Genomic DNA, 15,532 nt, shown 5'->3' with positions numbered 1-15,532 from the left:
CGACCACTGGGGAGATGCCAGCTGTGGAACTGGCAGCTCCCTCCCAGGCGGGGCCAGCACAGGCTCCATGGGCTAGAGGACGACCGACAAGGTCATCGAGGCCAACAGGACAGCAGTGTCTCAGATGCCACTCCCAGTGAGGGGGCAGCACCAAAATGTAGCACATGAAAGCATAAACAAAAGGCACCTTAGGCATACCACAGGTTTATCATTGGTGCTTTTATGTTGGCCCGCAATGAGGTCTTTATGAGTTGGTGTGATTTTTAAGACATTTTGTTTCACTAAGTTTCTTTGGTTGCAATATTAAATTCAGGGATAACCTTGTTGGAAGTAGGCAGAAGACCCAAGAAATTTCAAACCTTATACAAATCTTAAAAGCAACACTGAGACCAAGCGGTTAATCTTCCAATTTGGATAAGTATTTGACTTGAGTTTATTGGAGGAGTAGAAGGAAATCAAATTTAAGGAGTTCAGTTTAAATTATAAGTAACTGGGTTCATTGTACTTGTAATGTCTTTTACTGCAGAGATAGTAACTTGCTGCTTAAGATAAAGCGTAGTTAGCAGCGTTCATGTTCTTTGATTTTTGTGCAGTAATTTTTAAAGTTTAAACTGTAAACCTTATGACTTCATTCTGGGTTTTCAGATTTTAAAAAATAATAAACCTGTTACCGAGATCATCAAAAAAACTAAAGTATTTTGAGGGTTTAACTAATAGGGTAGACAAAGGGGAGCCAGTAGATGCAGTAAACCTGGACATCCAAAAGATATTTAATAAGCTGCTACACAAAAGGTGAGTAAGAATGATAAAGATTCATGGAGTTGGAGGATTGGTTAATGGACAGAGAGCAGAGTGTAGGGATAGATGGGGCATTTTAAAGTTCATTGGTTGTAACTAACGGATTGCCGCAAGGATCAGTGCTGGCATCTCAGCCATTTACAACATACATTAATGACATAGACGAAGAGACCAAAGAGTAAAGTATCCAAGTTTGCAGATGCTACAAAGCTAGGTGGGAATTTAAGCTATGAGGATAACACAAAAAGGCTGCAAAGAGATATAGGGTGGAATTTTATGGCCGTGTTGAGGCGGTGGCAGGGCCAGAAAATACGGCAAGCAGTTCAAAATTCCATTGACTTCGGCAGGTCCAGAAGATCCCACCGGTGGGAGAGGCTGTAATATTCCACCCATAGACAGGTTAAGCGAATGGGTAATAAAGTGGCAGATGGAGTATAATGTGGAGAAATGTGAGTTTTCACAATGGTCTTAAGAATAGAAAAGCAGAATATTTTTAAAAGGTATGGAACTTCAAAATTTTGACGTTCAGGAAGATTTTGGTGTACTTGTAAAAGGAACACAGCAAGTTAGCATACAGATACATCAAGCAATGAGGAAAGTAAATGGCATGATGGTCTTTATTGCAAGGGAAATGCAGTATAAAATAAGGACATGTTGCTACAATTATATTGGGCTTTTGCGAGATTACACTAAGAGCAGTTTGCCCAGTCTTCATCTCTCGTATTTAAGGAATGATACTTGCATTGGCAGCAGTATAGCAAAGATTCACTGGACTGGTTCCTGGGATGAGAGATTATCCTATGATGACAGGCTGAGTAAATTGGATCTATATTATCAAGAGTTCAGAAGAATCAGAGGTGATCTTATTGAAACATAAAAGATTCTGAAGGGATAAGAGCAAAATGTTGCAGATGCTGAAAATCTGGAATAAAAATAAAAAATGCTAGAAAAACTCAGCCGGTCTGGCAGCATCTGTGGAGAGAGAAACAGAGTTAACGTTTCGAGTCCATATGACCCCAGATGGCTCTGAAGGGTCATACCGACTCGAAAGATTTGATGGGCTTTGAAAGGGTAGGCATTAAGTGGTTGTTTCCCCTGGCTAGAGAGTCTAAACCACAGGGGCACAGCCTCAGGATAAGGGATCGATCATTTAGGACTGAGATGAGGAGAAATATCTTCACTCAGGAAGTTGTGAATCTTTGAAATTGTCTACCTACAAGACCAGTGGGACCTAATGTCAGAGGAGCACCCTAACTGCATCAACATTACATTTGGAGGACAGGTGGCAGTGGCCACTTCTGCAAGGATGTCAAAGTGCTACTCAGCTTTAATTAGTAGTGAAAGTTAGGATAAAAAAAAAAGAATGCTGTTACTTGTTCACATTAGAAATTGATCATTTAATCCCCCTCTCCCGCTATGCCTTTTTAGGCAACTAGGGAACATAAAAACTGACTGTAAAAGTTTCTACAGGTATGTGAAGAGAAAAAGATTGGTGAAGACAAATGTAGATCCCTCACAGTCAGAAACAGGGGAATTTATAATGGGGAACAAAGAAATGGCTAACCAACTAAACACATACTTTGGTTCTGTCTTCACAAAGGAGGACACTAATAACAAAGCTGAAATGTTGGGGAATTCAGGGTTTAGTGAGAGGAAGGAACTGAAATAAATCAGAATTAGTAGGGAAATGGAGTTGGGGAAATTGATGGGATTGAAGGCTAATAAATCCCTGGGGCCAGATAATCTACATCCCAGAGTACTTATGGAAGTGGCCCTAGAAATAGTGGATGTATTGGTGGTCATCTTCCGAGATTCTGTAGACTCTGAAACAGTTCCTACAGATTGGAAGATAGCTAATGTAACCCCACCATTTAAAAATGAAGGCAGAGAGAAAACAGGGAATTATAGACCAGTCAGCCTGACGTCAGTGGTGGGGAAAATTCTAGAGTCCATTATAAAAGATTTAATAGCTGAGCACATGGAAAACAGTGGCAGAATCAGACAGAGTCAGCATGGATTTATGAAAGAGAAATCATGCTTGACAAATCTACTGGAATTTTTCGAGGATGTAACTAGTAGATTTGATAAGGGGGAGCCAGTGGATGTGGTTTATTTGGACTTTCAGAAGGCTTTCGACAAAGTCCCACATAAGAGATTGGTGTGTAAAATTAAAGCGCATGGGATAGGGGGTAGTGTATAGAGATGGATAGAAAACTGGTTGGCAGACAGGAAACAAAGAGTAGGAATAAACGTGTCTTTTTCCAAATGGCAGGCAGTGACTAATGGGGTGCCACAGGGATCGGTGCTGGGACCCCAGTTATTCACAATATATATTAATGATTTAGATGAGGGAATTAAATGTAATATCTCCAAATTTGCAGATGACACAAAGCTGGGTGAGAAGGTGAGCTGTGAGGAGGATGCAGAGATGCTTCAGTGTGATTTGGACAAGCTGAGTGAGTGGGCAAATGCATGGCAGATGCAGTATAATGTGGATAAATGTGAGGTTATCCATTTTGGTAGCAAAAACAGGAAGGCAGATTATTATCTGAATGGCTATAAATTGAGAGAGGGGAATGTGCAACAAGACCTGGGTGTCCTTTTACACCAGTCACTGAAGGTAAGCATGCAGGAGTAGCAGGCGGTAAAGAAGGCAAATGGTATGTTGGCCTTCATAGCCAGAGGATCCAAGTACAGGAAACGGGATGCTTTGCTGCAATTGTTAGTGAGACCACACATATTGTGTGCAGTTTTGGTCTCCTTATCTGAGGAGGGATGTGCTTGCTATAGAGGGAGTGCAGCGAAGGTTTAACCAACTGATTCCTGGGATGGCGGGACTGACATTATATTCGCTGGAGTTCAGAAGAATGAGGGGGGATCTCATAGAAACCTATAAAATTCTAACAGACTAGATAGGATAGATGTAGGAAGGATGTTCCCGATGGTGGGGAAGTCCAGAACCAGAGGTCACAGTCTAAGGATATGGGGTAGACCATTTCGGACTGAGGTGAGGTGAAATTTCTTCACCCAGAGAGTGATGAGCCTGTGGAATTCATTACCACAGAAAGTAGTTGAGACCAAAACATTGTATGCTTTCAGGGAGGAGTTAGATATAGCTCTTGGGGTGAAAGGGCTCAAAGGGTATGGGGAGAAAGCAGGAGCAGGTTATTGAGTTGGATGATCAGTCATAATCATAATGAATGGCAGAGCAGGCTCGAAGGGCCGAATGGCCTACTCCTGCTCCTAGTTTCTATAGGCAGAATTTTGCCCTCAGATGGCAGGCGGACAGCCGACCCCCGCCTCCGAAACGGGGCCCGCCTCCATGTTGAGTGAGCGGGCCAATTAAGGCCCGCCCAGCTGCCGGCCCGACAGGAAGCTTCATCTGTCAAAGACTGCTCCCTGAGGCAAAGTCCTGTCTCAGGGAGATTAGTGACAGGTAAGAAAAGTCAAAAAATAGAAAAATTAAAAAATTATTAACATGTCTCCCTCATGTGACAATGTCACACTTGATGGGACATGTTAATAAAAATGACATAAACTTTATTAGACTTTTTAGAAACGGACATGAAACCTCATCCCGCCAATGGATGAGGTTTCATGCTTTATCAGAAGCCCGCTGGGGCTCGTGGCCTGCCCGTCCTACCTTAAGGCTGACAGGCAGGTCTTTAATTATCTTGATTAGCCTGTCAATGGCCTCAATTGGCCATTGACAGGTCAGCAGGCAGACAGCTGATTTCGCTGTCCGCCCGCCTTCCTAAAAATATAAAGGGACCGGGATGACATCGCGGGTTCCTCCTGACATCATCCCGCGTCATTTTCCCGTCAGCGAGTGGGCTCCCACCCAACTCGCCGACGGGAAAATTCAGGCCTATGTTTCTATGTTAACCTTTATTCTGCAGGTGTGAAAACATTTTCCTGTTCAGTGCTCTCTCAAATGTTTAGATTAGCGTGTGGCAGATATTAAATAGCTTAAAAAAATTCAGCCCAAAATTTGTAAATTTTATCTGTTTTATTTGTTTTCGTTAAAATGTCTGCATGAGCAAACATGAATACTGGGTACTTAAAAGAAATCCAAATCAAAAACAATGCAGGAGTGATGAGTAAACTAACTGAACAAAAGGTTTCTTCAACCCATTTTGCAATTCCAGTGACAACATATGTTCATATAGCACCATTGACCTAGTAAAACATCACCAGGGGCTTCACAGGAGCTTTACAAGACAAAATTTGGCACCGAGTCACATAAGGAGATATTCTGTTAGATAGCCAAAAGCTTGATCAAAAGGATTGGTTTTAAGTTGTGTGTTAAAGGAGGGAAGCGAGGTAGAGAGGTGGAGACATTCAAGGAGAGTATTCCAGTGCTTAGTCCCAAGGCAGCTGAAGGCATGACCATCAGTGGTAGAGTGTTTAAAATCAGGGATGTCCAACAGGACAGATGTAGATGAGTGCAGATACCTCAGAGGTTTGTCTGGCTGAAGAAGATTACAGAGAAAGGGACAGGTGAGTCAATTAGATGGATTTAAAAACATAAATAACAATTTCAAAATCAAAATAGCTTAATCAAAAGCCTATGTAGGTCAGCTGGCATAGGGGAGATGGGTGAACCTGATGCAAGTTTGAATACAGGCAGCAGGGAATCTTAAGATTACAGAGGATATAACAATTCCAACATACCTTAACACTTTGGTGGATTCTTTCTGCAAAGTAGGCAGGTGTAGACTTCGAACAACTAACTAAAACAAAGTAAATAAAAACAATCATTTAAGATAATATCAAAACCCTGTTTAGTGATCTCCTTTTCCCACTATACACTGGTCCATTTACCAGCCCAGCCAAAAACTAATAAACCAATGAGGCATGTTAGTTCTTATGGTGGAAATACAAGAACTACAATCAAACTCTTCTGCTAGAGAGCCAAACTTCCTTTTACATGTGCTTCTGCACAACTAGAGAATAAATTGATTCCAGATTCCCACCTCTGCTTGTAGAAGCACTCCATAATTAAAGATGCAAACCCTGACCTAAACCCTTGGAATGGGATTGTTATCTTAGTTGAAGCACATTGCCTGTACCTGCAAGAAGGTACAAAACATGAACACGTCAACAGCCGTATGAATGGTACTGAGTGGTGTCATGCCACTCAGAAGGAAGAGGACACTGAAGACTAAATAAAAGAATTGACAAAATAAAAGAAGTTATAACCTTCAGGAAAGATTTAACAGAATGGGACTCTTTTCTCTAGAAAAGAAAAGGCTGAGAGGAGACCTAATAGAGGTATTTAAAATTATGGAAGAGTTTAATAGGCATATTCATAGACAAAATATTCCACTTGTATATAAATCCAAAACTAGGGGTATAAATAGAAGTTAGTCACTAATAAATCCGATAGAGAATTCAAGAGAAACTTATGGAGAGTGGTTAGAATTTGGAACTCGCTACCATAAGAAGTAATTGAGGTGAATAACATAGATGCATGCAAAGGAAAGCTAATTAAGCACATGAGGGAGAAAGAATGGAAAGGTATGATATTAAAGTTAGATTAAATAGGGTGGGAGGAGGCTCATGTAGAGCATAAACCCTGGCATTATAACCCTGGCATTGTCCAGCTGAGCTGAATTGCTTGCTTCTGTGCTTTACGTTCAATGCAATGCTACGTAATTCATTCCCTCCAGGATCAGCACGGACAGACTCTGGAGCATTCCTAAGAACCTCAATGAAAGTCACACACGTCTTAGCTGCCAGCTGTTCCATATCATGAATTGGGCAGTATTGGGTAGAATTCTTGATTGTAGTCTAGGAACGCCAGTGGAGACAACAAATTGATGTACAGACAGGAAGCTTTCAGTAGGTCTTCACAGAAGATAATTGATCCCTGGGAAACAAACTGCCAGATCATGCAGTGAGTGTGGATTGGCTAAACAAGAGATGTGCATCTTGGTCACTGTGGTCTCCTGGAACTCATTTTAATCATTTTTGGGGATAAAATGGTAAAACTATTACCTCTACTAAATTGACTCTTTTAAAAATCTGTTTTTGTACCCTTTCTGGAAAATTTTTTGTTGCTGGGTCAGAGCATTGCAAGTCATCATACTTAGTTGCAACATGACTGTCTGATTCAGGTTTGCTGAATCAATCATATGTTTATATGTCTACCCTGCCATGCACAACCTCATCCCCCAACAGGAATTTATTGGTGAGGACAGGGTTGGAACTACTCCAGCAGAACCAAGTTCCATTTGCAGTTCCAAGTCCCAGGTGGGGAACTGAACCTTTCCACATATTCTCCGACTACCACAATTTTGGGTCCTACTTTTCCTTTTGTCCCTTTAAAAAATTACTATATTTATCATGAACACATAAATCCTGTACTGCAGCTTTTAAGTTCATCAGATAGACTTAGTTTCATACAAAAATATTAAACTACTGTACCACAATGAATTAAATTAGCTGTTCATTATTCATTACACACAATGGACAAATACTATGCCTCTTTACTACAACTAATACCACTCGCTTTGTCTTTTGTTCCATGACGTATTTGTCATCTAATCTGTGCCATCCTCCACCCTATCCCAGACTTTCCCTTTTGTTCTTCCTCCTCCTCCCTCCTTTCAATGGCATAAAACTCATCATATTTCTAACATCCTTCAGTTCTGAAGAAGAGTCATATTCAACTCGAAATGTTAAGAACAGAAGAAATAGGAGCAGGAGTAGGCCATTTGGCCCCTCAAGCCTGACCCACCATTCAATCTGCCCCAACCCTCAACTCCTCTTTCATGCCTGCTTCTCATTGCCCTTAACTCCTCAATATTTCAAAAATCTATCTACCTCTTATTTAAATACTTTCAGTGATCTAGCCTCCACAACTCTCCGGGGTAGAGAATTCCAGACGTTTACTATCCTCTGAGAGAAGTAAGTCCTTCACATCTCAGTTTTAAATCCGTGTCCCCTTATTCTGTAACTATATCCCCTAGTTCGAGATTCCCCCACTGGTCGAAACATCTTCTCAACATCTACACTGTCAAGCCCCCTCAGAATCTTCTACATTTCAATAAGATCACCCCTCATTCTTCTAAACTCCAATGAATAAAGGCCTAACCTGTTTAGCCGTTCTTGATAAGGCAACCCCTTAATTCCAGGAATCAGCCTAGTGAATCTCTTTTGAACCAGTATATCCTTTTTTAAATACAGGAACCAAAACTGTACACAGCACTCCAGGTGCTCACTAACACTCTGTGCAATTGTAACAAGACTTCCTTATTTTTAAACTCCAACCCCCTAGCAGTACAGGCCAAAATTCCATTTGCCTTCTTAATTACTTGCTGCACCTGTTTTGTGTTTCATGTACAAGAACACCCAGATCCCTCTGTGCTGCACATTTTTGGAGTCTCTCTCCATTTAAATAATAGTCTGCCTTTTGATTCTTCCTACCAAAGTGCGTGACCTTACCCTTTCCTACATTAAACCCCATCTGCCAAGCTTTTGCCCACTCATTCAACCTATCTATATCCCCTTGCAGATTCCTTAAGTCCTCATCACAACATGCCCTCCCACCTATTTTTGTATCGTCAGTAAATCTGGATACATTACACTCTGCCCCTTCCTCTAAGTCATTAATATAGATGGTTAATAATTGAGGCCCTAGGACTGATCCTTGTGGCACTCCACTAGTTATGTTTTTCCAACCTGAAAAAGACCCATTAATCCTGACTCTCTGTCTTCTGTGTGTCAACCAATCCTCAATCCATAATATATAACCCCCAATACCGTGAGCTCTTATCTTGCGCAATAACATTTTATGTGGCACCTTATCGAATGCCTTCTGGAAATCCAAATACATTATATCTACCGGTTCCCCTTTATCAACTCTACTTGTTATATCCTCAAAGAGCTCTAGCAAATTTGTCAAACATGATTTCCCCTTCACAAAACCATGCTGACTTTGTTTGATTGTGTTAAGCTTTTCCAAATGTCCTATTTCTTACTTAATAATGGCCTTTAGTATTTCCCCAATGATAGGTTTTAGGCTGACTGGCCTATAGTTTCCTGCTTTTTGTCTCCCTACCTTAATAGAACAAAGAACAGCACAGAAACAGGCCCTTTGGCCCTCCAAGCCTGTGCTGATCATATTGCCCATCAACTAAAACATTTTGCACTTCTGGGGTCCGTATCCCTCTATTCCCATCCTAATCATGTATTTGACACCACTTCTTAAACACCACTATCATACCTGCTTCCACCACCTCCTCTGGCAGCGAATTCCAGACACTCACTACCCTCTGCGTAAAAAAAACTTGCCCCACACATCTCTATAGTTTTCTCCTCTCACCTTAAATCTATGTCCCCTAGTAATTGACTCTTCCACCCTGGGAAAAAGCTTCTGACTATCTACTCTGTCTATGCCACTCATTATTTTGTAAACTTCTATCAAGTCGCCCCTCAATCTCTGTCGCTCTAGTGAGAACAATCTGAGTTTCTCCAACCTCTCCTCATAGCTAATAACCTCCAGACCAGGCAGCATCCTGGTAAACCTCCTCTGCACCTTCTCCAAAGCCTCCATATCCTTCTGGTAATGTGGCAACCAGAATTGCATGCAATATTCCAAGTATGGCCTAACCAAGGTTCTATACAGCTGCAGCATGACTTCATAACTTTTATACTCAATACTCCTGCCAATGAAGGCAAGCATGCCATATGCCTTCCTGACAACCTTATCCACCTGTGTTGCCACTTTCAGTGACCTGTGGACCTGTATATCCAGATCCCTCTGCCCGTTGATTCACTTAAGGGTTCTGCCATTTACTGTATAATTCCTGCCCGTATTAGACCTTCCAAAATGCATTACCTCGCATTTGTCCGGATTAAACTCCATCCGCCATTTCTCGCCCAAGTCTTAATCTATTTATATCCCGTTGTATCCTTTGACAATCTTCGTCACTATCTGTGACTCCTCCAACCTTAGTGTCATCTGCAAACTTACTAATTAGCCCAGTTTCTTGAACAGGGGCATCACATTAGCATTTTTCCAATCCGCTGGGACCCTCCCGGAATCCAGTGAGTTTTGGAATATTTTGACCAATACCTCCACTGTCTCGGCAACCACTTCCTTTAAAACCCTTGGATGCAGGCCATCAGGTCCTGGCGACTTGTCTGCCTTTAGTCCCATTAATTTGTCAAATACTTGGCCCCTCATGGTAGAGACTTTTACAAGATCTTTCCTCCCATTAGCTCCGTGCTTTGGAATGTTTATAGTGTCCTCCACCTTGAAGACTGATGCAAAATATTGATTTAAATTATCTGACATTTCCCTGTTCCCCTTTATCAATTCTCAAGTTTCAACCTCCAAGGGTCTCACGCTCATTTTAACTACTCTCTTTTTATATAACTGTAGAAGCTGTTGCTGTTTGTTTTTATATATCTTGCCAATTTACTTTCATAATCAATTTTCTCTCCCTTTGCTAGCTTTCTAGTCATCCGCTGCTGGTTCCTAAACAATTCCCAATCCTCTGGCCTACCACTAGTTTTCAGAGCTTTGTATGCCTTAGTTTTTGATTGGATACTCTCCTTGACCATGTTTGTTAACCATAGGTGGTTCATCCTTCTCATCGAGTCCTTCTTTTTGACTGGTATAAATTTTTGTTGAATGTTATGAAATATCTGTTTAAATGTCTGCCACTACTCATTCATTGACCTTCCACTTAGTCTATTTTCCCAGCCTGTTTTAGACAACTCTTTCTTCATACCTCTGTAATTGCCCTTATTTAAGTTGAGGGCACCGGTTTGAGATCCGAGTTGCTTGCCCTCAAACCGAATTTCAAATTCTATTGTGTTGTAATCGCAACCCCCTAGAGAATCCTTAACTATGAGATCTCTTATTAATCCTACCTCATTACACATCTGTTTCTCTCTCCATTGATACTGCCAGAGCTGCTGAGCATTTCCAGCACTTTCTGTTTTTATTTCAGATTTCCAGCATCCACAGTATTTTGCTTTAATTGAATCAAATCATCTTTAGTTTAATCTTTGAAAATTACTCCTGCCCTTTTGCCCCATTCCGGATCTGTGAAAAATGCACAGCATGTTGTGGCACTGAGCTACACTGAAGGTTTCTCAACCAGGGGCAGCTCTGGCAAAACATGTTGTCTGCAGAGTTCCCGGCTTTAAAGAGGAAAAAAAAATGATCCTGTGAGCTTCTGATCACTATCCATCAATCCATTTGAAGTATCTGGTGATACTCAATAAATACTAAATTGGATCAGCCATATGGTCAAACACTCACCATTACTCACTACCAGGCTTAGAAATGAAACATAGACACTTAAGTAAGGTGGTACAACCAAGCAACAACAACAATGATTGGCATTTACATAGCAGCTGTAACGATGAAAAGCTTTCAAAGAGGCAGCTTCATCTTTAGGAGTAGGAAAATAAGAAAATCAGAGGGGAAAGCGAATGAGAAACACATAACCACAATTCATTTAATTTAAGAAAGGTGCCTTTAAAAACAAATTGTTTATAAAACTGTAATTTTTTCCAACACAATCCAATGGCAGGCAGTAAGAGAGGGAGAGATCCCTGGTCAGCCATGTGATGGAAAGAATATTGGAGCCTCTACCATCACTATCCATAGCTCCAGATTACAACATGCACGTAAAAAGTGCATATTGCTACAGCTGGGACTCCAAGTGAATTCTGACACACCACCACCTAACATTCAAATGATTAAATATGCCATTCCACTTACCCATTGTCAACATCAAATTCTTCAGATCCCCAGACATTTCGCTTTTAATGCTGTCTTCTATGCTTCTGTTGGTAACTGCTTTGTACTCTTCAAATGCTAACAAAAAAAAATGCTAATACATTCATTCTTTCTGTTCAAATTTTGAAGGGAAATAAAAAACAGTTTCAAACAATTGTCTCACTTATTTGTAACTGAGCAGGGCTCCTTAAGCACAGGACTTCTATAAATTTAGCTTCGTCTGTCCCTAGTCTCTTCTCACCAGCCTTGTAAAGAGCCTAAAGGAAAAAATAGAACAGTTACATAAACAACCTCAGTTGCAGTAGCTACTAATGTGGGTAAGAGTCCAACCCCTATGTGGAAATTGTGTATGTTGGAAACAGCAGCCTTCCTGAAATGCATGGTTTTTTGTCATTTCATATTTATCATCAAGGGAACAGCAAAAGTTTTATTTGGATTGAGCTCCAAGGATAAATTTGTCTTCTGATGAAAACTGACATTGCATATTTTATTTATATAATTAATAACTTGTTAATTAAATGGTGGGAAGAAATGGGTTTGAAGGATATAATTTCTGAGAATGAAATTGCATTGCTATTAATTACAGAGAGAAAAATCATCAAATATCTATACAATATTATTTGTGAGCAAAACACAAGGCAAGCAAATTGAGGTGGTTGCAGAGATGTGAAACTGACCAGGAGAACAAGGCTGAGGCAGAGCTTGTCTATTTTAGATTTTGTGTGATTGCTTTTACAATACTGCTGTCTGCTAGCTGAAGATATCACCTATCTTAATTCAGTTTGTGCATTATACTGACATGTCCCCTTATTTGGAAAAAAGAAGTACATATTAGCTTTGATAAATCAAGAATGATTAGCTGAGGAGAATGATTAACAGTTTGAGGAGCTAATTGACATGGGCATTCCCTGCTGTTGGCGTCATCATCATCATATCATAAAAGTACAAAACACACACCCTCTGTTTCTAAATTCCATACCAGGTGCCGAGATTATACTTCTTAAGTGAGAAAATTTATGCATTCCTGGAAGATTGATAAGTATAACACCAAATGTCTTCATATATTATGGAACTTAGCAATTAGCATAATGAGAGAGGGATATAATTAAAGGATGATTTCAAATCAACATTTGGATTTTTAAAAAGGACTGTTTTTGAACTCTAAAATTTCAATATTAACTGAACTTAAAGATATAAGTTGAAATTAAATTATAAAAATCAGTTCCATGGAGAAATAGGAGCTGGTCTGCTTTTCATAAAATAATCCTGGGTAAATTTCTTGGTCTTAGATATAGGTGCATTATAGAAACTAATATCAATTTCATTACAATTTCTTTGAAGGCTGTGGTCAATGGTTTTTGATCCAGTTTATGACCAAATTACAAATCAGGATTTTATAAAAGCTGCCTCTATATCTAATTAATTATTTGATATAATCACAAAACTTCCCAATTCCAATCTCAGTTTAAATAAAGGAATAACATTTGTTTTTGTTCAACTGTTAACTTAAGTGCTAAATTTCCATGGTCTGATCTTTTAACTGCAATATTGTATACAGCAAAAAATATTTGCAATGTGCAAAAAAGTTCAGTTTGTGTGTTGTAGAGGTATAGCATGGCTCCAACCACAAGGGTGCGATTTTCCACACCCACCCATCACCGCGATTGTCCAGTTCCGTCGCAAGTCAATGGACTTTTGGCTGGGGCGCCGCCTCACCCACAGTGGATCCCACCCGCGGTGGGGCCAGAAAATCCCAGCCGATGGCTGACTGACTGCTAGAAGCTCCATTGCCTGTGCATTCCTTTTGGAGAATGTGCCAACACAGCTTAGTAATTATGGCTCCAGGGAGTACTTTGGCAGCATATTCAATAATAATTACCCATCACCATATCAGGCTTAATTAAAAAACATACCTGGGCATCGCTTCTAAAAAGCCTTTCATCCACAACCTGACAGTTTTCATCCCTCCTTGCCTAGTAATAAACAAAATAATTAAAAGTTCACAGAACATGTGCATGACACTTAGGGCTAGATATTACAATTAGTGCTGGTCACATTTCAATGCTTAATAGACTCATACCAAGTTCCTCTTCATGCTATCTTAATGCAAGCATTTAATTCTCTTATTCTGTCGCTCAGTCCTGTAAAATGCTTCGTTCTCTTTCAATTCTGATCAGGCTACTAACACCAAAAAATTAACCTGCATTTTTTTTAGATGCTGATAGATTTCTAGGATTTTTACATTAGCAATTAATTATCTAGAAAACCCAAAGTATTGAAGCAAGTGTGGGTTTTTGACCATAGGTTTCCTAGCCCATGGCACAGTACAATATCATGCTATTAAAAACTGGGTTAGCATGCTCAGCCTTTAAAATAACAAAGTATGACTGCGCAATACCCTCAAGTTGACATAACAGTGAATGCACTTCAAAGTAATCCAAATTTGTAAAGTACTTTGAACATCCTGAGGATAAGCTAAAGTGTTATACATAAATATCTCATTTGTTCCCAAGTCATCCATGTTGCACGAGCAGATTGTCCATTTTTGATGAGGTGCATATGACATATTCAAAAGGAAAAAGACATTCAATGCCTGGGATAACGATTCAAGATGAATTTAAATGTATAGAAAGAATTATTTGATGAGATACCTCTAGCAAAATGAGTAAAGCCCTTCTAAAATCCCCAGATGTTTCTGCAGCAATATCCTTTGCCAAGTCCCCTTTAAATTCTAGAAAGAAAATAATTATGAAGAAAAATGTGAATATTTTGCTCCTAATAATTACAGAAAAAAATAATGTACTTTAAATTAAGCTTAGGTACTAATGATAGGGCTAGTACACCCAGAAATTATGAGATCACTAAATCACAATACAATTGAATTATTTTAAAATAAAAACTTCAAATCAATTAAGGAGAACAACAAACTAAAGAGAATTAAAATAGCATATCTAATTGATGTGAAGTTGCTTACCCTTTAAACATTAATAATTACCGTAACTAGATTAATGTTGTAGATTGGCCGAGTTGTACTATTAATAATAAAGTCGATCTGCAGACACTTCTTGGGTGGAAACATTATTTACAATATACTCAGCAGCAACTACATGTATGCTTTCAACTCTAACTCCATCTCCACACTGATTGCTGAGGTAGCCCATGCTACTGTCCTATTGGTTACTATAGATCATGTGATCTTCCTTAACAAGTATTATTCTTAAAGGTACATTACACACTAAAGAAAACCATAATTACTACATTCCTCGATCTTTAGCTCAGTTATACATATATTCACAAGTGCATATTTTTCAACACAACATAATATTTACACTGGGTGAGGAATTTATAAGTTCAGTCTTTCAGGTAGCTTCCTGGTATGTATGGTACATCGCAGCTCTACAACTTCAGATTCTTTGTCAGGGACCTCCTTTTCGGAGCTACCTGAACATCAGCTTGGGAACTTGCAGTTCTGTATCCTCACTTATTTCATTTGGTAACCACTAACCACTATGGTCCCACCCCGAAGTTTTTCACGTATACCGGCTCTCCCACAGTAAAGTTTCTATCAGGACTATGCCAGTCGTGTCTGGTTTTCTGGCTTCCCTGACTCTTTCCCCACCTTCCCCTCTAATTTCTCCATTAAGCGCAATCTCATCCTGAGAGGGCGTTTGAACAATAACTCCGCAAGTGTGACACCTGTTGTTGTGTGAGGGGTAGCCATGTAATGAAAAAGAAAGCATGCTAGCTTTGTTGCCAAGGAATCACCAGTTAGCCTTTTCATGCCTGCCTTGAACGTTTGAACTGCCCTTTCGGCCAGTCTGTTTGAGGAAAGGTGGTATGGTGCAGTTTTCACGAGTGATACGGTTGATACTGATAAACCATTGAAACTCAGCTCTCGTAAATATCATGCCGTTATCAGAAATTACCACTTCTGGTAGTCCGTGAATACCAAGGCTCTGACATAGTTTCTCA

The 15,532-nt window shown here is 39.8% G+C and overlaps 1 protein-coding gene across 2 annotated transcripts in view; it reads right to left on the bottom strand.

Moving 5' to 3' along the window:
• anxa3a (annexin A3a) overlaps positions 1–15,532 on the bottom strand; it is a 98,362-nt gene that overhangs the window by 25,101 nt on the left and 57,729 nt on the right. For both annotated transcript variants that reach the window (XM_041198478.1, XM_041198486.1), the window contains 5 exons: positions 14,212–14,291; positions 13,474–13,533; positions 11,724–11,817; positions 11,543–11,638; positions 5,473–5,531 (listed from right to left, as the gene is read on the bottom strand). In XM_041198478.1, the coding sequence (XP_041054412.1) occupies positions 5,473–5,531; positions 11,543–11,638; positions 11,724–11,817; positions 13,474–13,533; positions 14,212–14,291 (389 nt within the window). The remainder of the gene's footprint in view (positions 1–5,472; positions 5,532–11,542; positions 11,639–11,723; positions 11,818–13,473; positions 13,534–14,211; positions 14,292–15,532) is intronic.

This window comes from Carcharodon carcharias, chromosome 1 (genome assembly GCF_017639515.1).
Source record: "Carcharodon carcharias isolate sCarCar2 chromosome 1, sCarCar2.pri, whole genome shotgun sequence".
Lineage (NCBI taxonomy): Eukaryota > Metazoa > Chordata > Chondrichthyes > Lamniformes > Lamnidae > Carcharodon > Carcharodon carcharias.
The sequence above is the reverse complement of the archived record's forward strand: the minus strand, read 5'-3'. Positions and strand labels throughout refer to the sequence as shown.